The 25,610-nt window shown below is 48.4% G+C and overlaps 1 protein-coding gene across 2 annotated transcripts in view; it reads right to left on the bottom strand.

The window, feature by feature from the left end:
* Window positions 1–25,610, bottom strand: part of DENND5B (DENN domain containing 5B) — a 751,805-nt gene that overhangs the window by 10,319 nt on the left and 715,876 nt on the right. For both annotated transcript variants that reach the window (XM_086952789.1, XM_086952788.1), the window contains 3 exons: window positions 24,911–24,993; window positions 21,428–21,554; window positions 7,211–7,385 (listed from right to left, as the gene is read on the bottom strand). In XM_086952789.1, the coding sequence (XP_086808915.1) occupies window positions 7,211–7,385; window positions 21,428–21,554; window positions 24,911–24,993 (385 nt within the window). The remainder of the gene's footprint in view (window positions 1–7,210; window positions 7,386–21,427; window positions 21,555–24,910; window positions 24,994–25,610) is intronic.

Raw genomic sequence — 25,610 nt, 5'->3', positions numbered from 1 at the left:
ATGTGCTTCTCTGCAGGCATGCTGTATTCGGGTATGGACTTTTAATTGGATCCGGTTACTGTCCTTTCTAAATGGTTGCTTATAACTCATGAATAGGCTTAGTAGTTCCTCCTTAGTACTACCTTGTCTACATTAGTAAGCTCCCATGAGGACTGGCCTTTTTACTTTTGTTGTTACTCAGTATGTTTTATTTAGTCTGTGAGCACTATTTTCTTGAATGATTTCTCCTGTTCCATCCATGACATGCTTTCCTACAATGCAGTTCGCCGTCCCGTTTTATATTTTTATTAGTAATGGCGGCTGCGTCATATTTACAATACCCACCCGACTTGCACCTTTTCATCTAATTTTTTTTTTCTTTGCCAGCGCGGTCCACTTTAACTATAGCGGGCGCGCTCCTTCCTATATTTTATTTGCCAACGGGGTCTGCTTTAACTATAGCGGCCGCGCTCCAGAAGCATTCATTTGGTTATGTTTTTGGGGGGAAGCGCCCCATGCCGTGCTTTCACTGTAATGGTGGCTGCGCTCCTTTCTTTAGACGCTTCTTGCCCTATTCAGCTTACAGCGAGCCATGTCTAAAGAAAGGGGCACGGCCGGCATTAAAGTGAAAGCATGACATGGGGCGCTTTTACAAAAAAAACCACTTGCTTGTGAAGTTCCCTTTCTTTAGGCACGGCTCTTCGTATTCACTTTGTCGGTTCCACTTGCACAGATAAGCTGCGCCCTTTCAACATATATGACTCTCCAAATGCAGTATTTCCCTCCTCCACTCCCTACCTTTCAATATGGTTCATGTGGGGTCTAGCATTTACGAGTTTGAGCTATTGCCATTATAAATGACAATGCCTTTTATTTATGTGTTGGTTTTCAAAACACATAAATAAGAGGCATTGTCACTTACAATGCCAATAGCTTAAAACCCTTGCAAATGCGAGATCTATTGCATTGCAAATGCTTGTTAAAAATAAGCATGGACATATATGAAGGTTTCTGATACAAATTCTTGAAAAGAAAATGGATGAATAATAGAGGTTGCAAAATCTACCCGTAAGGAAGGAGAAGCAGTCATCATCCGTTAGAGAAAAAGAGGCTTGCTTCATAAAGAACGCCATACAATAGGAATGAAAGTCAATAAATTTGACATCACCCAATTGCTTAGGACTTTTACATTTTTGAAAAAACATGTAGGGTTTTTTGTTTTTCCACAAGAATGTATGGAGGATAGAATAGATGTTCTTAAAATAACAAGAAATTATGTTAATAGGAATGGTGCAGAGATAAGAGTACAGCAGTCTGTAACAACTTTTAATAGTGTCTAATCTATCCAACCAAGATATAAATAATGGATTCCATCAAGATGCAACTGAAGTTAAGAGTTGTAAAAACTATCTTCATATTAAGAGAAATGGTATATTTTATCGAGTCCTTAAACCACAGACCAAGGTATTTTATTTTACCAGAATTTCAATAGAAATGAGAGGAAATACAATCCATGGAAAACATTATTTATTAAGTGAATGTTTTTCACATTTGATTAAATTTATATCCAGAAAGTGAGGCAAAATTATTGACTTTGGGGGGAGGAGCCAAGATGGCGATGTGCACGGACGTGTAGTCTCTCGGCTCCCCGATCCTTTGTTCCTCTCGACGACATCCTGACCTATCTCCTGCCACGGAGCACTAGCGAGAGGACGGGGAAAGAGAGCTGCGTTGAATGGTGCTCTCCCGAGGTCCCTGCCTGCCTGAGAATCAGCTGGATTGCCGAGTGATCTGCGGCGTCCGTCTCTACCCCTGTGACTGAGACCCGAGCCGGGATACAGACATGGCAGCTGCCGGAACTACGAGGGGCTATGGATGCGGAATGACCCTGGCGCCACTATCTGCTGCTGTCCGCGCCTGCCCTTCACTTGCTCACTGAGTGCCTGCTGACCGGGAGTTTTCACGGGTGCCTCCGTACCGGGACCTTCAAGTAAGATACGCTGCGCCACTTCCATGATGGCGGACACTTGAATGCCACAAGTCCCTCACAAGCCTGCTCCCGCTCCGTTGTTACCATCGTGGGGCTTTTATTGCGGGTCATCCACTGCTTGCGTGTCCGCCCTGACATAGTGACCTGTGTCCTCATTGTTTTGGCGGTACTTGTGCCTATGCGCCCCTGTGGTTCCCCCGGTGGAGCAGATGCGATGGTTGAACCGACTGCGCTTAATGCCAACGCTGCCTCGGACAAGAACTGGACTCTGCTGCGGCGCCCCGGGCGCTATCCTGCCTTGAGGGCCGCGCCTGTGACCGGGGCGAAGATGGAACCCCCGGCCGCTCTGACCTATGGCTCTATTCTTGACGCAATTCGCGATCTGCGGGCAGAAACGCGTGTGGGCTTTCTGTCGCTGTGTGAGAAACTTGAGGCTGCTACGCCCGGGGCGGATTACACACCACCGGTTTGCTTCCCTCGTTGTGACGCTTTGTCTATCCTGATTCCCGACCGGGCTACATTGTTGCCGCAAGTGCCCATTAACTTCGTCAGCGCTACACTGTTACCGCCTTCATCGGAGCCCATGGTTTCTGCCGAGACTTTGCTGCCTCTGGGAATGACGCCACGCACCCATCAACTACTTAATCTGAGTGCCCATGCTTTTTTGGCTCAGCTTCTGACTCTCCTTATTTTACCACTTTGGGAGAATCTGCTGGCGCTATTCCGTGGGGTACATGGATTTGGTCGAGGATGGACCCGTCCATTTTGTATCGGAACAGCATCTCTCTGCCGGGGGCGGCCATCTTGTCCCTTTGTTCTGCCAGTGAGGATTGCCCTGCGTGGACTTTGGCCGGGGGGTCGAGTGCGGACTGGCCAGGGTTAGCGGATTCCTCCTGAAGAACTGTACATTCCTGGCTGGCGTGGGCTCGGTTTGCAACGCTTCTTCAATGTGTTCTAGTGTGACTCTCCTTGTTCTGTATGATGTTCACAATACATTGTTTTTCGCTGGTACACATGAGGGGATGTGACGAATCGACTTGAATGGCGGGTGGGGTCTCGGGATGGGCCACCCTTTCATTGCGTGCTGATATGGAACTTGTGATCTCACCCTATTCTTATTTCGTACTGTATATTCTCTATTCGTTTTGCGACATAGGGGGTGGGAATTTCTGTATGGTTGGGGTGTCCGAGAGACTTAGTATTCGTTTGGCTCCTCCCCTCATTTTTTCTTCATTGGGAGGTATAGATTAGATTTTTCTATTCTTCCTCCCTATATCTCAGGAGTTATATTTATTTTTTCTTTTTCTTCTTTATTAGAGATTCCTCCCTCTTTTCTTCTTTCCTTTGCCTATATTTCGGGTTCTTTAGCGGGCGACAGACACTCTGCCGGGGGGGGGTAGGCCGTAGCCTCCGCATTGGTGTAGGGTGGGGGGAGAGTTTTAGTTTTATACATTGGTTTCTATGGGCCTTATTTTTTCTATCTCTCTGCGCTTTTCTTACCTAATTTCTGTTCTGGGTCCGATATAGGGATTAGGGGGGAATGGGCTGAGCTGTAAATGGCGTATAATTGCTGCATGTTGATCTTGTTGTTTTCCTCTGAACCGCCATACTGCCTGGGTAGTAACTTTCACGGTTGGTTTCATGTGATGCTCTAGCCTGCTCATGTTGTGAGATAATTGTACGGACTCAGTTCTCCTTGGTTTCTATTCTTCACTGCTTCATATTTACGTCCGAAAAAAAAAATTTAAAATTAACCTTCATTACTCCTGTTTCTCAGCGACACGAATTTACTCAGTGTACGGTTAATTGATTGCTGTTTATCAACCCTGATGCCGCTGAGAAATTATATTGCTTGCTTCTGTGCTCAAAAGTATTGTGGCCGGCCTGATGGTTGTGGGCCCGTATTTGTTCTCTTTTCATGCACAATAAAGGTTTACAAAAATTTAAAAAAAAATAAAAAAAATTATTGACTTTGCCAAGAAAATATGGTAAAGGGGATTGTGGATGTAACATAAATAGGAGACTATCATCTGCAGATACTGAGAATTTGAATTGTTTATCACTATATTGGAAACCATAAATGTCTTGATTCTATTGAATTTTAGTATAGAAGGATTCCAGGGCTAGGACAAACAATAATGGCGATACAGGGCAATCTTCTCTGACTCCACGCTGAAGCTAAAACGATTAAGATCTTAAACCATTTATAAAAATAGAAGCCTTAGATGAGGAGTACAAAAGAGACACGAAATTAATAAACTTAGGACCGAATGCAAAGCAAAGTAGAGTAGAAAAGTTAAAAGAATCATTTATACGTTCAAATGCCTTCTTTGTGTCTAAGGATATGGCCATCAATGAGTGTTTCTACGACTTGGATCTACTTAGGATGTTAAAAAATAAACTAGTATTATCAGAAATGTGACGCCCTTTGATATCCATTTTCTTAAACGTACTTTATTGGGTTTTCATGTATTCCATCCAAGACAGACTGACAAGACGCATGAGAGTATACAGCTTATCAAATCACGTTAACAACATATACATATTGCTAGATTTTCAAACTAAATACTTGGTTATCGCCAACTGAAAAGCATTATACATCCAGGTTGTCATAACAAATGATTAATAACAGTAATTCTCCCCCCCCCCCGCCCCTCCGCCCCCCCCCCCACCCTCCATTCCACTTGGATCAAAATACTGATTGATCTTGTCAGGGTGCTCTATTGCTTACCCTGCCTGTAGTCTAAGTAGCTTCTATGTACGACTAGGGTCAAGGGTCCATTGGTTTCTGTTGGATGTACAGGAAAGTAGTCTCAGAAGGTCTGGGGGCTCAAGAACTGGGCGGGGTGGGATAGGAGGTGACGAATAATGGTGGTGGTGGGGTCACTTCTAGCCAGGAGGGAGTGGGCCTCAACATTCAGTCTGTTATCTGGTTAGTGTACTTGTCCCTACAATCCCCCAATCATGGAGTATCATCGTCCTCCCCATTCTGTTTTCGGTACTGGCCTCCTACTGTTAATCAATGGGGTGTCGTCTCAGGCCCCTGCCTTCTTCCATGCATAGTGGATAATGTACAAGACTGCAAATAGTAAAGGATCCTCATGGCAAAAAAGGGCATACAGTTCACTACATTTTTGAGAGACTGGTAAAAAATAAAAGTGGGAACGTACTGATGGGTGCATGTTTTTCAGTTCCAGTATTAGTAGCTCTTTCACAGATTTCGTTTGCTCCCTTGTTAGTCCACTTTAAGTCTTTCCACTAATTTACCTAAGTGGTCTATAGCCATATGAAGCCCCTTACTTACGGCTAGGATAACATAGGGGTATATCCTATGGAAACACTATAACAAATCTTAGCTCAATATATGTTTCACTTAACAAAGCTACTTGCCTATGCAGTGTTCTCATAGATTGGGTCAAATATGTGGTATACAAGAGGCAGATCAAACTAAGGCAACTCCACCAATCAATTATTGGTCCTCAATCCAAAGAAATTTAACAAATGCACACGGAACATAATCACAATACAATATACTGTGTAACAGCATGGAAACCTCAAATATTGGTGTCTTTTGAGAGCAACCGAATGTCTGATTTTGGTAAGCTGAAGTATCCATCTACAAAAATATCTGCATATCCATGTGCTGGTTTCCATCTATTTCAGGTACATTCAAGACTTTCAAGTCTCTTTTAAAAGGGGCCAGTTCACCTGATGGGTCTTTGGTATGAGTGATGTAAAAGGGCCTATGGGGCCAAACTCTCCTCTTTCGAGTGATGAGGAGGGTAAAAGAATGCTGAAAAAGTGATGAATTGTTCAATCAGGATCGAGTCACGACTTTCAGCATGAAGGTTGTTTAAGTGCTCTGCACCAGTTTCTCTCATACACAGGAGGTGTGGTTCAGTTGCACAAATAGGACCCGGAGTTCACTCACTTGAAGTGATTACAATGCGAAAGACACATTTAAGAACCTATTTGGCAACACAAATTGCTTGGGAGAACCTGCATCACAACAGTTTATTTAAACAAGGATAGTTGGTCCGGCAAAAGCAAGAAGGCCAAAATGGACGACAACCAACCTTCAATAGTGCAGTCTTGCTGGGCCAAATACAAAACAACCCATAAATGATCCAACAGTTTGGCTGGCAAAGGGTCTGTTTTGGGGATTCCACACAAGACCACAAACTTCTTTCAGTGCCCGGCATAACTGTACTTCATAGATGAATGCCTGACGGTATAACCTCAGGTGGTAGATCTAATGCAGTCAACTGGCACTGCTCAATCTCTATACATGGAAGTGTAGATTGCACAGGTTTTGGTGCAGAACCCTGCGTTGGTGGTGTGGCAGAAAATAATCCTGCAGTGCCAACCTAATCTGAGGTGCAAAAGCTCATGCATGTTAGCGCCAGGTACAACACTATCCTGGCCCAATCCGGAGATCACTAGAATGACATAGGCCAGGTCACACCTGTTCTTTTTCAGCACTCAGGGCAGGAGACACAATTGTGGAAAGGCGTACAGGGGTCCTGTGTGCCACTGCCACCAGGGAGCATCTCCCAGCATCTCCTAGTGGTGAGAGTTTTTACAGAATCTCCAAAGCACCTACGTCTATTTATCATAGCTCCCTACTTCTTTTGGGGGAAAACAGCCTTTTAGTAATTTTTTGTGAATATTAGGGAAGATTCCCTGATTATATAATGATATAATTGCAGAGAAGTGTTCTGGGATCTTTCACATAGGAATATTACTGAATACTTATGAATTTTATGACACCCATGTTCCTGTTACAGATGAACAACCATTTCTTCTTTAGAAATGAATACCCAAGAGTGGTTATTAATCCACGTCATCACTCACTGGCAATGAAGTTGTTTTAGATGGAATGTGGCATTATTTTGCTTTGAAAGAGACAATTCACTCTTAAATACGCTTTTTAACCTCTGATCTTGCACATGGATGGAGGTGTTCAATCTTTAAGAATATTTATTAAGAAGCCATAATTGAGAACAATTCATTTTCCTACATTAAATGAAATCAGGACATTAATCACAGTCACAAAACAAAAAATACGTTGACCATGCTCATACCCAACATGAAACAATTTAACAAAAAGAATATTTAAGTGTGTCGGGAGGAAGAGATAAATAAGATATAAAGCACACTTTTTGGGCTATTTTTCCATCAGTCCCACAATTAACTTTGAAGTAGACCGGTTTCAATCATCAAAAAATAAGTGCTGCTTACCTGACGCCCAGACATACAAGAAGTTGAAACTTTCCATCCTTCCCAATGCTTCTTGGTGCCGTAACAATGGTGTTCACATAGTGACAGAATGTTCTGCAAGATGTTCGCTGAAGCAGCATGTCCTCTTCACTGTCCCCCATCTCATCGTTTGTCTCAAAATAGTTAACCGCTTTCTCTGCATTAGGCATTTTGTATGAAAACAATGAATGAGTGTCACAAAAGATATCCCAGTGAACTGCTCCACTACAAGGCTGTTCATATTAAGTTTCAAGGTAATTATATTTCTTGGTTAAAACCTACTTCCTTGCAAGTCATCGCCTCATTAAAATCTTTCCTGCACATAAATAACTAAGAGAGAAATCCTTGGTGACAGATGGCACGAGGGACATGTAACACAGTCCCAGTTCCCCAGATAACACGGGAAAGGGTACTGGCCAATGTATTACTGGGGCCAGCAATGTCTTCAGGCCTTGACTGATATTTATAACCAAGGAGATGCAAGAACAAGTTACTTACCTTTGGTAACGCCTTATCTGGTAGAGACGATCTAGTCGAGGATTCCTTACCTTAGAATTATCCCCAGGCATCAGCGGGTAGGTGACGCGGATCGGTCCACGTGGCGTCGTCTGCGCAGGAAGTGATGGGCACATTTCTATATAGGCACCACCTCAATGCACTGCAGTCAGTTTCTTTTCGGGCTTTTGATGCAGGTGCGCAGAGCCACGAAGAACACTGACCATTGGTGTGGAAAACTAGGGCCCTGAAAGGGTAACAGCCCTGTCAGTTTTCAGAGCGGGGAGAAGGGTATGTCAGTAAGGAATCTACAACTAGATAGAGTCTCTACCAGATATGGCATCATCGAAGGTAAGTAACTTGTTCATCTGAAACAGATTCCTAGCCGCAGATTTCTTACCTTAGACCAGATACTCAAGCAATACCATCAGCTTTTTCTGGTAGATACAATATCTGCCTGTGGATTCCTCACCTTGTGAATATCCCCCTTGCGTTAGCAACATTCGGAAATTCTTTCGTAGCTTTGCGCCGACGTCATAGAGGCACGGCATCGCGCGCGACTCCGCTGACGTCACCTACACCATTATTAGGCCCACGCCCGCCTGATGACATCAGTTCCGCCCTTTTTTCCGTGCCTTCGAGGCACACGGACGGACCGATTACATATATATATATATATATATATATATATATATATATATATATATATATATATATATAATACATTACAATTACTCTGGCATAGAAGAGTGGACAACGGGGAGGCGGGTGGGTCAGTGAGGAATCCACAAGCAGATATTGTATCTACCAGAAAAAGCGTTACCGAAGGTAAGTCACTTGTTCTTCTAATAGATACATGTGCCAGTGGATTACTCACCTTGTGAATAGATTCCCATAGCAGTCCCCACTCCCGGAGGAGGGTGTCCACTCCGCTATACCAAGAAATCTTGGAGAACAGAGCGTGCAAACCGGCCGTCCCCCCTCACTTCGGAATCCAAGCAGTAATGCTTCGCAAAAGTGTGGAGGGAGGCCCAAGTCGCGGCTCTGCAAATGTCCTCTACAGGCACACCTCTAGCCAAAGCAGATGTTGCAGACTTAGCTCTAGTGGAATGAGCCCTTATACCCTCTGGAGGTTCCTTACCCGCCAGGGAGTAGCAGATCTTGATGCATAAAATTATCCATCTTGATAGCGTGCGCTTGGGCACAGCCTTCCCCTTCCTGCAGCCAGCAAATCCAACAAACAGCTGGTCATCTGACCTGAACTCACTCGTCCTGTCCAGGTAAAAGCTCACCGCCCTCTTAGGGTCCAGGCGGTGAAGTCTCTCCTCCTCTTTGGAAGGGTGAGGGGGGAGGATAAAAGGTAGGGAGGGTAACGGACTGCCCCAGGGGGAAAGGAGTTACCACCTTTGGCAGAAAAGCAGCCCTGGTCCTGAGAACCATTCGATCAGCATGAATGGATAAAAACGGGGGCTTTGAACTAAGAGCTTGAAGCTCACTTACCCTCCTTGCCGAGGTAATCGCTATCAGAAAAACAGTCTTGAAAGACAAAAGCCTCAAGGGACACTTGTGTAATGGCTCGAAAGGCGAACCCATCAGTAAAGTAAGTACAAGGTTCAAGTCCCACTGAGGCACAATAAAAGGAGTTGGTGGAAATTTATTGGTAAGGCCCTTGATGAACCGTAAAACAATAGGTGACTTAAACAAAGAGGGCTGGTCCGGCAAACAAAGGAAAGTCAATAAAACCGACAAATAACCCTTAATAGTGGCCACCGCAAAACCCTGCTGGGCCAAGGAGAGAGCAAATTGAAGAATATTGGACAAACGAGCCCTAAAGGGTGAATGGACTTCTCCCCACACCAAACAACGAACTTAGTCCATCTATAGGAATAAATGGACTTAGTGGAGTCACGCCTGGCTGACAAAATGACATCCACCACATCGTGTGGGAGAGAAAAGAAACTCAGGTTGCCCCGTTCAATCTCCAGGCATGAAGGTGTAAGGGCTGGAGGTGGGGGTGTAGAACCTGCCCCTCCATCTGGGAGAGATCTTCCCTGTGAGGGAGACAGAGCGGCGAGTACGAGGAGAGGTGGAGAAGATCTGTGTACCACACCCTTCTTGGCCAATCCGGGGCGATCAATATAACTTGGGCTCGGTCTTGGCCAATCTTCCTCAGAACCCGAGGAATCAAGGGTATGGGGGGAAACGCGTAAAGGAGCCGTGAGTCCCAACTCAACTGAAACGCATCCCCCAAGGCTCCCTGCATCGGAAACTGGAGGCTACAGAATTCCCGTGAGTGGCAAATAGATCCACCAGAGGAGTTCCCCACCCTAGAGTGGATGCATCAGTTATCACTGTGGCCACAGATGGAGGTAGATGAAAAGGCTTTCCTTGAGACAGATTGCCTTCCACACTCCACCAAGTCAGATCCGCTGCAGTTTCTCTGGAGATCCTCACTGACTCCCTGAGATCTCCGTTGTGTTGATACCACTGCCTGCGGAGGCACCACTGGAGTGCACTCATGTGCCAGCGTGCATGGTTGACCAACAGAATGCAAGAAGCCATCAGACCGAGCAAGCGAAGGACCTTCAGGACTGGAACGACCGCTCCATTGAAAAACAAAGGAATCATTTCCTGTATGTCGCGAATCCTTCGAGGAGGAGGGAATGCACGACATACAGTAGTGTCCAGTACCGCACCTATAAACAGGTTGCGCTGGAAGGGCACCAGGTGAGATTTGGGTACATTTATCGAAAAACCCAACCTGTGCAACAACTGAGTTGTCTCCTGCAGGTGATGGAGCACCTTCTCCGGCGAACCTTGCCTTGATCAGCCAGTCGTCCAGATACGGGAATACAGGTATCCCCGACCTCCTGAGATGTGCTGCCACCTCTGCCATCTCCTTGGTAAAGACTCGAGGCGCAGTTGTAAGGCCAAACGGAAGGACCTCAAACTGGTAGTGCTGCGACCCAATCGTGAAACGGAGTTACTTTCTGTGCGACTTCAAGTTGGGAATATGAAAATACGCATCTTGTAAGTCGATTGACACCATCCAGTCTTCTTCCATCAGCGCCTGAAGAACCTGAGCAAGGGTGAGCATCTTGAACTTCTCCTGCTTCAGATACAAGTTCAAGATCCTGAGATCCAGGATTGGCCGAAGCCTGCCATCCTTCTTGGGGGATCAGAAAATACCGGGAGTAGCACCCCTGACCCCTTTCCTGCTCTGGAACCACCTCTATTGCACCTTTTCTGAACAGCGCCAGGACTTCTTCCTGCAGGAGAAGCAGGTGGTCCTCCGAACAATAACCATGGCAAGGAGGGTAATTTGGGGGAAACTCCCGAAAAGGAAGAGCATACCCATTCCCCACGAGATTGAGAACCCAAAGATCCGATGTAATCAATTCCCAATCTCGAAGCAAATGGGTAAGCCGGCCCCCCACTGGGCCCGCATGATCCGGAATGGTGGATCTAGGGCTGCTTTGCTGCGTTGGCAGGGGGCTGGGAAGGGGAAGATGAAGAAGAGGAGGAGGAGGCGACTTGACGACCGCTGGGACGTGCTCTCGGTCTGCCTCTGTACGCCTTGCACAGTGTGTTTTGCTGCTGCTGGGGCTGCTGCTGAGTTGACTTGAAGGAACGAAAAGAAGATCTGCCAAACCCTCTATAACGTCTTCCAAAGGAGCCCCTGGTCTGAAGGCCCAACGACTTAGCCGTCGCCCTGCTGTCTTTAAAACGTTCTAAAGCAGCATTTGCCTTTTTGCCAAACAGACCAGATCCGTTGAATGGTAGATCCATTAATGCAGACTGGACATCTGTAGAAAACTCAGAAGATTTTAGCCATGCAGCTCTCCTCGTAGCCACCGAAGAGCCCATGACCCTCGCCACAGAATCCTTGCTGCAGCCTGAGTGTCTGAGATTACCTCCTGGAAGTCTTTTCTATCTTCCTCCGGTAACTGTGGCACCAATTGTTTTGCAGTATCCATAAGGGCGTGGATATAACGCCCCATCAGGCAGGTCGCATTTGTGGACTTCAACGCCATGCTGGCAGAGGAGAAAACCTTCTTAGCGGCCTGATCCTGTTTTCTCGACTCCTTTTCTGCAGGTACCTGTGGAAAAGACCCCGTTGACCTCTTGGAACAGGCAGCCTGCACCACCAAACTCTCAGGCAGAGGGTGAGTGGACAAAAATTCTGGGTCATTTGGAGCAACTCTGTATCTCCTGGCAACAACCCTAGATACTGCAGGAGCTGACAAAGGTTTCTTCCAAACATCTAAAATTGGCTCTGCCAGTCCATCATTAAACGGCAGTATTGGCTCAACCACTGAAGATGGTGAGTGAGGGACCTCTGTGAGAAGGTTCGACTTAAACTCAGCAGTAGGCAGAGTAATGTTCAATAAACTTGCCGCCTTCCTTATCACGACATGGTAAGGAGCCACATCTTTAGAGGGTGCATCCGGCACTGAAGCTAAATCCCACTCAGGGGACCGTTCAAGGCCACTAGCCACAGTCAGATCTTCAAATGGGTCCTCAGACTCCTGTAGCTCACCCTCCTCCAAATTTTCTTCTCGAAACCTTTCTTCCTCCAAAAGCCTCTGGGCTTCACGCCTCGACCTGTGCTTCAAATACGAGGCCGACGGATCCACAGTCGACGGAGCCGGCGCAGATACCAACGTCGGACGAGGAATCTTCATACGAGGTCGATCAGGGTTCGGCATCCGAGCGCGACCTCGATCGAGACCTTGACCTCGAACGCCGAGTTCGCGACCTCAAACTTTTCTTCTCTTTTCTGCCTTTACGTTTAGCCACATGAAGCTTGGTTTCTCTCTCCCGGAGGGCCTTAGGTGTCATCTTCTTACAAGACTGGCAGTCTTCGACGTCGTGGTCGGAGCTTAGACACCATACGCAGCATTCATGTGGATCCGTAATGGACATAGTTTTCCCATATTCGCCACAAGCTTTAAACCCGGTCTTTTTCGAAGACATGTCGAGAGAGAAGACAATGAAGCACAAATATTTCAAAATAACAAAGTTACAGCAATTCCTACGGACGATCCCTAGAAAACCGTTAGCGTCGAGGACGTGGAAAAAAGGGAACTGATGTCATCACGCCGGCGTGGGCCTAATATTGGTGTTGGTGATGTCAGCGGAGTCACGCACGATGCCGTGCCTCAATGACATCGCCCACGTCGGCGCGAAGCTACAAAAGAATTTCCCGAATGTTGCTGACGCAAGGGGGATATTCACAAGGTGAGGAATCCACTGGCAGATGTATCTATCAGAATGCCCATCTTGAGAGACCCGACTGTCCAGTCAGTAGTGCTTAGTGAACGTGTGCAACGAGGCCTATGCAACTATCGGGCAGATTTCCCGGACTGTGCTGGTCGCAGCTTTAGCACTGGTGGAATGAACTTGCAGGGAGGTTACTTCTTGGCCATTGTATTGCAGAATATTGATGCAGAGCACGACCCAGCGAAAAAGGGTTTGCTTCCGCACTACCCAACCTTTCTTCACACTAGCATGCCCCACGAAGAGTGGTTCATCCACCCGGAAACTATCAGGTGAGGCCAAGGTAGAATGACAATGCGCTTTTTGGGATCCAGACAATGTAGTCGCTCCTGCTCTTTAGAGGGATGTGGAGGAGCATATAAGGTAGTCAGGGTGATCGACTGACCTGCATGGAATGTAGAAAGGAGGCCCTTATGCGAATCACCACTTTGTCAGGATAGACTGAGAGGTAAGGAGGCTTAGATGATAAGGACTGCATCTCACTCACCCTAAAGGCAGATGTAATTGCCACCAAGAAGGCTGTTTTTTAGTGTGAGAAGCATGAGGGGAAGTTGTGGAGAGGCTCGAAAGGAGCGCACACCAAAAAAGTGAGAGTTAAATTGAGGCCCACTGAGGCATAATGAAAGGCTCCCTGTTCCGTAGCCATGGTAGGGGGAGAAAGCATACAAGTATTTGTATAAGTATCCAGTCCACGGGCTTCACCCTTTTTCTCACACCAGTCCATATTAGGGTCCTCTATGTATGGCTGTATTCTTCAGTGTACAGCGACACCTCCCATTCCTCCGTGATTCCTAGCCCTTGGGAATAGGGCTAAGGCTCCAATCTAGGAATCAAAGGTTTTGCCAGCGGCGGAGTAAGCATTGGGCGATGCTCATCCGGCTCGGTGTCAGAGTCAGGGATCACAATGGGGATGGCACCGCCAGGAGCATTGGCATTGGGAGCGGTGCTGGTCTAGATCCAGGAAAAGATTGAGACCAGTGCCAGTCTGCATCCCCTGGCGCAGAATCAGATGGGGCCCCCTCTGACCCTGCGGGGCCCAAAGGAGCGTCAACTGGGTCGGGCCGCCTGAATATGAGGTGTATGGCCTCATAAAACTCCTTTAGTAGGGCCGCTTCGGCTCCTCGAAAATAGAGGAGGCTGGAGTCAGGCCAGATGCAGGCTCCGAGGAACCAGGCCTTGAATGCCGGGGCACCCTCGTTGCGTCGGCCGAAGGACGAGGAGAAGTTGTAGATCGCTTCAACTTCCTAATCATCTTCTTGTGCCTCTTACCTGAATGTCTTGAGGACTTTAAGTGGGACGATGATTAATTCAGGCTTCGGGAACGATCCTGGGACCTTCTCATCGACCAGGACCTGGATTTCGGAGAGCCCCATGCCAGGACACCATGAGCTGCAGGGACCACTCCCTCAAAGCATTCGGGTAAATGACCTGGCAATCAGAGCACGGCTCGGTTCGTGGTCGCTGGAGGAACTACAAAAAGAGGAGGTGCGGGTCCATCACTGCCATCAGTTGGTTACAGGCTCAGCAGGGCTTAAAACCTGTTTTCTTGGATGACATATTTTACCACACCATGAAGAAATCCTCAAAACTCTTGACAAAACATTAAATAAAAACTGTCGAAAAAATGACTGAGAGGTAGCTCTTCTCTCGGATCAGTGCTGGCTGATGTGAGAAGAAAATAACTCATGTCAGCGAGCCGAGGTGGCGCTTCTATAGGTGCTGCAGATGTCACTTCTGGCGCGGAAGCACAAGTTACTACTTGTGTAACGATATATCTGTAAGAGACATTAGTTAGTGATAGATTCCTTACCATAGATTCCTTACCTTAGAATATCCCCAGGCCTCAGACTGGATCTGGAAACTTTTGCGTAGCAATACCCCTGCGCGTCGGTAGGCGTCGTCTGCGGCTCCGCGTCGGTCGTCGGCATCGTGAGCGCCGGAATGACGTCGTCGGAGTACTTAGACGCCGCCCATGCGCGCTGACGTCAGTTCTGATACACAGCTTTTCCGCGCCAGATACGCAGAGCCATGAGAGAACCAACACTGGTGCCATGAAACTAGGGCCCTAAAAGGGGATGACCTTAACCCTAGATATCGGTTCGCAGAACGGGGAGGATGGGTGGGTCGGTAAGGAATCTATCACTAACTAATGTCTCTTACAGATATATCGTTACACAAGTAGTAAATTGTGCATCTGAAAGAGATACGTTAGTGATAGATTCCTTACCTTAGAATAGATACCCCAGCAATACCAACCCCGGTGGTGGGTCTGCGAACCAATATCACACCAGAAAGTCCTGGAGGACGGAACGGCCAAAGAAGCCATCCCTCCAGACATGAGTGTCCAGGCAGTAGTGTCTTGCGAACGTGTGCAGCGAGACCCACGTAGCTGCCTGGCAAATGTCCTGTAAAGGGACTCCTCGGCCCAGGGCAGTTGTTGTCGCCGTGGCCCGAGTGGAATGAGCCCGCAATCCAGCAGGGGGCTCCTTCCTCGCCATGGAGTAACATGCTTGGATACACAAGATGATCCACCTTGAAATGGTCCTCTTGTGTACAGCCTTTCCCTTCTTCGCGCCCACGTAACCAACAAAGAGTTGGTCATCCACCCGGAATTGGCGTGTGCGATCTAGGTAGTAGGAGAGCGCACGTTTTGGATCCAGACGGTGGAGCCTCTCTTCCTCTTTCGAGGGATGCGGAGGCAGAAAGAAGGTGGGCAAAGTGATGGACTGCCCGATGTGGAAGGCCGTGACAACCTTGGGCAGAAAGGAAGGTCGTGTACGTAACACCACCTTGTCAGGATGAACAGATAGGAAAGGTGGAGAAGAAGAAAGAGCCTGGAGCTCACTCACTCTCCTGGCAGAGGTGATGGCAACCAGGAAGGCAGTTTTCAACGTGAGAAGACTGAGAGGACAGTTATGGAGTGGCTCAAAGGGAGCACACATCAGATAAGTGAGAACAAGATTCAAGTCCCACTGGGGCATCACGAAGGGAACAGAAGGGAACATGTGTGTGATGCCCTTCAGAAATCTGCTTACAATGGGGGACTTGAATAAAGAAGGCTGATCAGGTAGCCTTAAGAAGGCGGAAAGAGCAGAAAGGTACCCTTTAAGAGTGCCCAGAGCAGAGCCCTGCCTGGCCAGGGAAAGCAGAAAGAGCAGCACTTCTGAAAGGGGTGCAGAGAGAGGATCCACAGCCTTTGGTGTGCACCATGCCACAAATCTGTTCTACCTGCAAGCGTATACAGACTTTGTGGAGGGACGCCTGGCTGCCAGAAGTGGTATAGGCGGAAAGGCGTACAACAGACCACAGCTCCACTCGCGACGAAAACCGTCTCCGAGCGAGTGCCGCCTTGGAAATTCCAACGCGCAGAACTGATGACATTGCGCGTTCTCTTCTGTGGCGAATAGATCTAACCAAGGCTCTCCCCACTGCTGAAAGAGACCTTGCGCCACGTCCGAGTTCAGACGCCATTCGTGATCCATCATGCACCGATGGCTGAGTTCGTCCGCCCTGGCATTCAGAGAGCCTGCCAGGTGTTGAACCACCAGGGTCACGCCCTGATGTTCCAGCCATTGCCATAGGCGCAGAGCCTCTTGGCAAAGGGTCCACGACCCCATTCCGCCTTGTTTGTTGCAGTACCACATGGCGGTGGTGTTGTCGGTGAACACTTGCACTGCACTCCCCCGGACAGAGGGGAGGAATGCTTTCAGTGCTAGACGAATCGCCCGCAGCTCCAAAAGGTTGATATGGAGCCGGGACTCCGCCGGAGACCAGAGGCCTCTGATCTCCGCCTCTCCCATGTGGCCTCCCCAGCCCTGGAGGGACGCGTCCGTCACAACTACGTGCTCCAGGTGGGGTAGGGAGAGGGATCTGCCACTGACCCAGTCGCGGTCCGTGAGCCACCACTGCAGTTGTCTCACAGTGCCCTCCAAGATCAAGACATGATCGGACAGGTTGCCCTGATGCTGGGCCCACTGAAACTTCAGGTCCCACTGCAGAGCCCGCATCCGCCACCTGGCGTGATGCACCAGAAGGATGCAGGAGGCCATCAGCCCCAGGAGCCGCAGCGTCAACCTGACCGAGACTCGGGATAACGGCTGGAAGATGGGAACCAGAGCCTGAATATCCCGAACCCGCTGTTCGGGTGGGAAAACCCGAAACTGCGCCGAGTCGAGAACCGCTCCGATGAAGAGGAGCTTCTGAGAGGGACACAGGTGTGACTTCGGCACATTGATGGAGAACCCCAGCAAGTGCAGGAGGTCGGCCGTAGTCTGGAGGTGGGTGACGACTACCTGGGGCGAGCCCGCCTTCAACAACCAGTCGTCGAGGTAGGGGAAGACTGATACCCCCTGCCTGCGCAGATGAGCTGCGACCACCGCCATCACCTTCGTGAACACCCGTGGGGCGCTGGTAAGGCCGAAGGGGAGCACGATAAACTGAAAGTGCTCTTGGCCTACCGTGAACCGCAGGTAACGCCGGTGGGCCGGCAGGACGGGGATGTGGAAATAGGCGTCCTGCAGGTCCAACGCTACCATCCAGTCTCCCGGGTCCAGGGCAGCCAGGACCTGAGCCAAAGTCAGCATCTTGAACTTCTCCTTCCGGAGGAAGCCGTTGACGTTCCGCAGGTCCAAGATAGGGCGTAGGCCCCCTTTGCCCTTCTTGGGCACCAGAAAGTAGTGGGAGTAACATCCACACCCTACTTCTGGCCCAGGAACGCGCTCGATGGCCCTCTTGGCCAAGAGGGCCGTGACTTCCTCTTGCAGAAGTTGCAAGTGATCCCCCGACACACGGTGGCATTGCGGTGGCATGGATGGAGGGGATGCCTCGAAGGGGAGGGAGTAGCCCCTTCGGACAATCTGCAGCACCCACCTGTCCGAAGTGACTGTGAGCCAGTGGGAGAGGTGATGGCGATCCCTGCCTCCCACAGGCGTCACATGGGCCTGAAAACTCGGACTAGGAAGGTTTTGAGGCAGGCGCTGCTGAGGGAGGTGTGGACTGGCCTCGCCGTGGTCCCCGACCGCCGCCACGGCGGTTTCCACGTCCGCCACCGCGCTGTTGGACATTCTGCGGTGCGTGGCTGACGGTACGTGGTGGGGCGCCCCTTCCGTGGCCACGAGAGGAGCGAAAGGCACCCGATTGCTGGCGTGGGGCCGTGAGGCCTAAGGACTTGGCCGTAGCCCTGGAGTCCTTGAAACGTTCCAGCGCATGGTCTGCCTTGTCGCCGAAGAGGCGACGGCCATCAAACGGCATGTCCAGGAGTGTGGCCTGGACATCGGCCGAGAAGTTGGCGGACCTCAACCAGGCGTGGCGTCGAACCGCCACTGTCGTTGCCATCGTTCTGCCCAGTGAGTCTGTTGTATCCAGCCCACACCGGATAGAAAAGCGTGCTGCATCTCAGCCCTCCGCAAGGGCTTGGCCGAGTTTAGCCTGGACCTCCTCCGGGCACTGTGGCAGCACCTCCGCAACCGTGTCCCACAGAGTGTGGGGGTAGCGGCCCAAGAGACAGGCGGTATTCACAGACCGCAGCCCTAAGCTAACAGACGAGAAAACCTTCTTCCCGAACTGTTCGTATCTCTTGGATTCCCTGTCGGGCGGGGCCGACGGGAATGCGGTCTGGGAGTTTGAGGCCTGGATGACCAGACTCTCAGGGTGGAATGGGTGGACAAAAAGCATGGGTCGCCCGGGGCCGGGCGGTAGCGTCTGGCCACGTTCCTATCCACAGGCGGGCCTGTGGCGGGCTTGGACCAAGTGCCCACAAGAACGTCACACAAGGCCTCATTGAACGGCAGCAGGGGCTCCACGGAGCTTGACTGCGGTTTGAGGACCTCGGTGAGGAGATTAGTCCTCACGGCCGCGACGGGGAGCTTCAGGTTTAAGGCCTTAGCTGCCTTCGTCAACACTACGCTACAAGTAGAACCCGCCTCCGAAGGTGAGGTAAATCCAGTGTCTGGCGATGTGTCAATACCACTGGCCTCCCCAAGCTCATATGTCCAGTCCTGCTGCGACTGGCAATCTAGTGCCAGAGGGTCCTCGGACCCCTCCCAAGTTTCCTCGTCACCTGTGTCCTGGAAACCAGGATTAGCAGACAGGGCCTCCTCGTGGAGATAAAATTCCCCGAAGGCTGTCCGAATCGGCGCCCAGCGGTGCCCTTCCGGCGCCTGAGTAGGACCGCAGGAAACATTGGGGCCGGCAACCACAGTGGCCGCCGGGGGCGACACCCGTTGGGACGGCGCCGGCGAGGTCGTAAGGTCGACCGGCGAGGTCCCGGATCCGGAACCGGATCCGGCGAGGTCCCGGATCCGGAACCAGATCCGGCGAGGTCCTGCGGCGCCGAGACCGAAGTCGCCAGCGGCACCGGAGCCGAAGCACCCGACGGCGTCGGGGCCGAAGCGCCCGACCCGGAAGGACCTCCAGACGGAACCGCTCGGCCCGAAGGCGCCACGGGAACCGACTGAGGAGGGAGGGCCCTCATGGCCATGAGGTACCTCTCGACCTCCTCCGGCGTCGCGCCGTGCCCAGGGACCCGAAGGTGTGGGGCAGGCGGCGACGCTTGCGACTCCCACGGAGCCGCGTGGGCGGTGTCGCCCGAGCCCCCGGCCGCATCGTGCGAGCGTCGGGGCGGGTCGGAGGAACGATGACGTCGCTCCGACCTCTCATGCCTCTTACCTGAGGACTTGGAACCAGACGATCGGTGTCCACTTCCGGAGCTTCGATGACTCCGACCTCGCGACCTGTCCCTCGACCTCCCGTGGGAACGGGACCCGGAGCGGCGCGGGGCCGACTGCCTCAGCTCGAGTCGCTTGAGGGACCGCTCCCGCCTAGCCTTCGACGTCAGGGCCCGGCAGTCGGAGCAGGTCCGATCGTCGTGGTCGAGGCCTAAGCACTTCAGGCACCGGCGATGGGGGTCCGTGACCGACATGAGTCGATCGCACTTCGAGCAAGGCTTGAACCCGGGCAGCCCTGGCACCGATAGAGTCGAGAACTCGACAAAAATGAGAGATCAAAAGATCAAAAAAGTTCAGTCAAAAATTGACTGGGGGTAGGGCTTCTTCCGGATCTGCGCTAGCTGGCGCGGAAAAAAGAAGAACTGACGTCAGCGCGCATGGGCGGCGTCTAAGTACTCCGGCGACGTCATTCCGGCGCTCAAGACGCCGACGACGGACGCGGAGCCGCAGACGACGCCTACCGACGCGCAGGGGTATTGCTACGCAAAAGTTTCCGGATCCAGTCTGACGCCTGGGGATATTCTAAGGTAAGGAATCTATGGTAAGGAATCTATCACTAACGTGTCTCTTTCAGATAACGCCAACAATGCAAGTAAAGTCGATCGACGCCACCAACCGGCGTGCCGGGCTAGTGCTCACGAAAAATCTTCCAGATCCAGACTGACGCCAAGGGGAAATTCTAACAAAGAATCTGTGGCTAAAAGTCTCTATCAGATACAACATAGCAATCATGAATGGAATCGCTTATTAGGGTATCTAAGAAATTAGTCGATTTTTTGAATGTTTGCAAAATCGAAAGCTGTTTCATAACTGTATTAATTATCTGTGTCACATAAGCTGAGGCTCAAATCTAAGACATGTTTACATGTTAACATAGGACTTAACAAAATAAAATCTTCAAAATCCCAGTGTCTCAGAAGCTTGCCGCCTCAGTGCTGACCATAACTATTTCTGCTACCTAATTTTGTTTGGAAATTTTAAGTATACTCAAACCAACAGAAACTGAACATGTGGCCTCAACCAAACTTACTGATTCTGAAATCCAGTCTACAGCACCAGCTCTGGCAGAATGCAGTACTGTGCTTAGTTCAGAGCAGTACAAAAACATGCAACACTGTGAACCTCTGGTAATTAAACATATTTAAAGATTACTTAATAAAAATAATAATATACAAGGGCTTCACAAATATATCTTTAAACCTTCACTGAAGGACCAGAAGGTGAAGTTATCTTAGTAACTCCAATAATTCCAGCCCTGTCTGAATGCCTCTGGAGGAGAGTTTAACTAAGTCTGCAGAAACAGAAAGTGAAAATTAGAGGGAAATAATTGAGGTAATCAGAGGAAAATAAAGAAAGAGATAATGCAGAGTGAGCAACCTGGAAGGAAGGACAGGTAGAAAAGAACAAATGTTGCAACAGAGAAGGTAGCTGCCCGAAAACTATTCTATTTATTTTCGTAATTCAAGTGGGAGTTGGTTTAATCTATTTTGATAACGCATGACAGTGTAAAACTATCTGGTCATATTAGACAAAACAATGCAGTGCACCCAAAGAAAGTCCCTCTTTGAAACAAGCGGTTATCTTGCCAGGGAGGACAGGGCTTTTCATAGGACAGGATCTTTTGCTATTTTTGTTAGATTAATACTAACTTAGTACTTACATTAAACAAATGAAGGTAATCGAACGGCATGCCACTTACCTATGAAATCCCAGATGAAGACATTCTTTTGAAACATTCGTGCTTGCTTGAATCCATGCTGAAAGACTTGTTCCAGTGCTGCGACTAGGCCATTTTCTCCACACAGCAGGATAGTCAGACTACCCCTCTGTGCAAAAAAATATAAAAGTAAAAAATAAGTTAGTAATAGCACTGACAGAGGGATATACCAAAGTTTTGTTTGGTCAGAACTTCATAGCAATTGCCTTGAATACTGAATTTAAAAAAAGAGATTTCCTGCAAGACTGTCATTCACAACTATATTTGTTGGCCCTGACTTTTTCAGAGGAAAAAAAGATACAACTTGAGTTTTTCCAGTTTCCTTCTAGGTTAATCCTGCATTCAGTCATGACATGCTCATCATATTATCATTTAATGCTTACAATTAAGATTTTTTTCTCACATTTTTTAAATAATTGTACTACTTTTAGACAAATGGAAGAGAAAAATAAACTGTTTACCAAAGCACCAAAACTAAACTTTAGAAATAATGTGTAAATACTGCAAATTATTTGAGATATCCTATCTATCTACATACACACACACGCGCGCGCACACACACACACACACACACACGCACACACACACACACACGCACACACACACACACACATATATATATATACACATATCACCCAGTGGCAGTTGCCACTTAGTTATAGTTAGGATCATGTTTCCGCAGCAAATGCCTTTTTTGTGTTGCTAATAAGTTTGGCCCTCATTTTACAATGCCAGTCGAACTGCCACCAACGTCCGACATCTAGGGAGTGCAGTGGACGGGGGGTAAATACCGCCACCTCCGACAGGCTTAAGGAGCCTGTTGGGGGTGGAGGTCGGACTGTAATCCCTTCAATGGAGGCAGTGCCTGCGCAGGCACCGCTGTAGGGACTACGATGTCTCTTTCCGTCAGCCTTTAGATAGATGGAAAGGGACTTTGGTGGCCCCAAGCAGGGCTCCTGTGGCCCGTGAGTCAATGCTCAGTGGCCTGGGGGCACATGTGGTGCCCCCCCTCCAAACATACATTCAACGCGCACAGTGCATGGATGCTTGATAAGTACCTGTTTGCACTGTGGCTTGTGCTGCGGCCCTTTTTTCCTGGGGTGCAATAAAAAAAAGGCACATTTTGATTGTCATGCTGGTGGTCCTACTCTAATCAGGCAGGTGAGACTGCCGACTCATTGTCTGGTGGACACCTGTCCATGGCTATGGCGGTCGTCTGACAGCCATCGTAATGTGGGCCTTTGGCGTGGTTTGACTTGTTCCTACTAAATATTCCCAAAAGTGCTACTTTTGACTAGTTTGTGAATTGGAACGTTTCAGAGTGATCTGTCAAGCATAACTACTGCCTCTTGTTTACTCAACCATTTGTTCATGAAAGCTGAACAATTCAACTGCAATCACGATCCATTGTTATTGCTGCCTTGCTGGAAGTAGCTTCAATGATCTCCGATTGTTATAGCCATAATGTGTTATTTTCATAAAGCAAAGCATTTACTACATAATTGAATCATTTTCTCTTGTTTTCACTATAGACAATAAAGAGGTATAGTTGAGTATTTCATTTAACTGTTTAAAAAAAATCGATCCCAGTTTGAAAAATGTGTTTTTCTCATGCTAAATGCACCAAAACAAATATGTAATGTCAAAACGCATAATAGGTAACTTCTTTCATATGTTCCTAAAGTGCGATTTATGGGTTCTGTTGTCATCTACAAACCACTCTACCTTCAGCACTATGGTTTATGAACCCCTCAATGGCAATACAGGGAATATACAAATCGGGACCATATTAAAAGGATAACTCATTTTCTGTGATTTATAGCACTGCCCAGTATGCATGTTCTCGTCCATGCAATGGAGTATAGCATAGAACCAATATACAACAAAGGTACCAGAGGGTCTCAGGTAAGTGTGCCCATATACAGGAAACCAGACCAAAACTCACCCTTACAACCAGGTAGTGACACAGAGAGCTCTCCGTGGATGAGGACATATACCCATCAGTCACCATTCGGATCCGCCCTTCATCATTTGGGATTTTATCCGTACCACCCGTCAGAGATAATCAGTACTCTCCTAGGAGGTCAACCCGGTGGTAGGGGGTAGCCTCACTAGAGTAAGGGGACGACAGTGTGGTGTACCACTCGATGTAGGTGAGTGGTAAACAAGATGGGACTGGGGTGTGCAGTGCAAAAGAAGATGTGAGAGAACAAAAAACCAAAAAGAGTGGATTTAAAATTGGTTAAGGCTAAGCACCCAACAATGATTTATTCCAATTGTGCTTACCGTACCAATGTTAAAAACGATACGCCTGCTGACTGACCAGTTACGTGGACAGCCTCAGGACAGTGTGGTCGACTAGTTTCAGCAATTCAGCGACTTATTTTGTCATTGCTTTCTTCAGGACCAATAATACAAATAAAAGCTACTACACCATGTGAAAAAAAGCAACACCCTGAGAACACACAACAAGTGCAAACAGTCACCTGAATGTTCTGGGTGTCCTTACAGTCTGTGCAGAACACTAAACATGTAAGGTAAGATGGCCTCACCCCACCTGGCTGTGGCTCACCTCCCCAGATGGCCAGGACGCCGGCCAGGAGTACCGACGGTGAGAGCGGTGCTTCATTCTTCCCCTGAGCCACAGCCAGGGGAAGAATGAATCCAGGTAAATCATTGTTGGGTGCTTAGCCTTAACCAATTTTAAATCCACTCTTTTTGGTTTTTTGTTCTCTCACATCTTCTTTTGCACTGCACACCCCAGTCCCATCTTGTTTACCACTCACCTACATCGAGTGGTACACCACACTGTCGTCCCCTTACTCTAGTGAGGCTACCCCCTACCACCGGGTTGACCTCCTAGGAGAGTACTGATTATCTCTGACGGGTGGTACGGATAAAATCCCAAATGATGAAGGGCGGATCCGAATGGTGACTGATGGGTATATGTCCTCATCCACGGAGAGCTCTCTGTGTCACTACCTGGTTGTAAGGGTGAGTTTTGGTCTGGTTTCCTGTATATGGCACACTTACCTGAGACCCTCTGGTACCTTTGTTGTATATTGGTTCTGTTGGGGATAGTACCCAGAGCTTGGTCTTTAAATCTCCCCTAGGTCCCCCTCTACCGTTTTGTGTTTGTTGGTATAGCATAGAACACCACAAATTTCTTATCCACAAGTTTCTACTTTATCAAAAGATACCAACTCCCCCAAAGCAATAAGCTGAAGAATACTTGAAGCAAGTAAAGAAACTGAATGTTAATCAACTATTTTGAAATATACATGAATGGGAACAAGATAAAACACACATTTGCACCTGAGATCTTCATGTGCAAATGTGTTTAACACATGTAGATCTCCATGCACACGAGTTTTACCTCCATTGTTCTTGAACTGCCCTTCTAAATGAGCACATTAATCGCAACAAAGTCTTCTTATATTTGTTTTTGAAACATTAGAAACACACCTCTTTTTCAGGTTTATGAAAATGCTTGACTATATTGTTCACAGCTTCACCCATACCCTCTTGAATCTGCCCTGAATTAGGCTCTGAAAAAAGACAAGAAAAACGAATTACTAGGTCGATCTTCCCACCAACATTACTCAATAGAAAATAGTTTCTATTCAAAAGAAACATTATTTTAGAAAACATCAAATGCTCACATGGTAAACTGTGTTATAACAACCAGGAATCGTGTCATGATCCCATTCTGTATACTACGCAGATGCATAAAGGATGTGTGCATTTTCAAGGCTACAACACCTACTTTAAATCTTAGTGCAGTGGCTGCAAGCAGTACAGCTAGGAAATATAGGGCAGTCATGGACTCTTCATGTTTTCCACCTCTGTTGTCAATAGCAAATGCACTAAATTTGAGACTTTGCATAAGGTATGATCTTCAGACAAAAACAAGCAACGGTAAAGCCAATAGGTCTCAACTCTTCAAGAGTTACTGGCCTTGTCAAAGTGTTTTAGCCATGCTGTTACACCAGCAAGGCTGCTATGCTGAATAGCTAAAAGTTAGTAGCATAGAAGAAAGTGCCGTGCAGTAGAGTGTCATAGAGTGGAGTGTTCTGGAGTAGAGTGGAGTAGCGTGGACTACGGAGGACTAGAGTGGACAAGAGGAGTGGTGTAGAGTGCTGTAGAGTGAGTGGTATAGCCGTAG

The sequence above is a fragment of the Lissotriton vulgaris genome, chromosome 1_2, assembly GCF_964263255.1.
Source record: "Lissotriton vulgaris chromosome 1_2, aLisVul1.2, whole genome shotgun sequence".
NCBI lineage: Eukaryota > Metazoa > Chordata > Amphibia > Caudata > Salamandridae > Lissotriton > Lissotriton vulgaris.
This window is presented reverse-complemented; position numbering and strand designations above follow the sequence as displayed.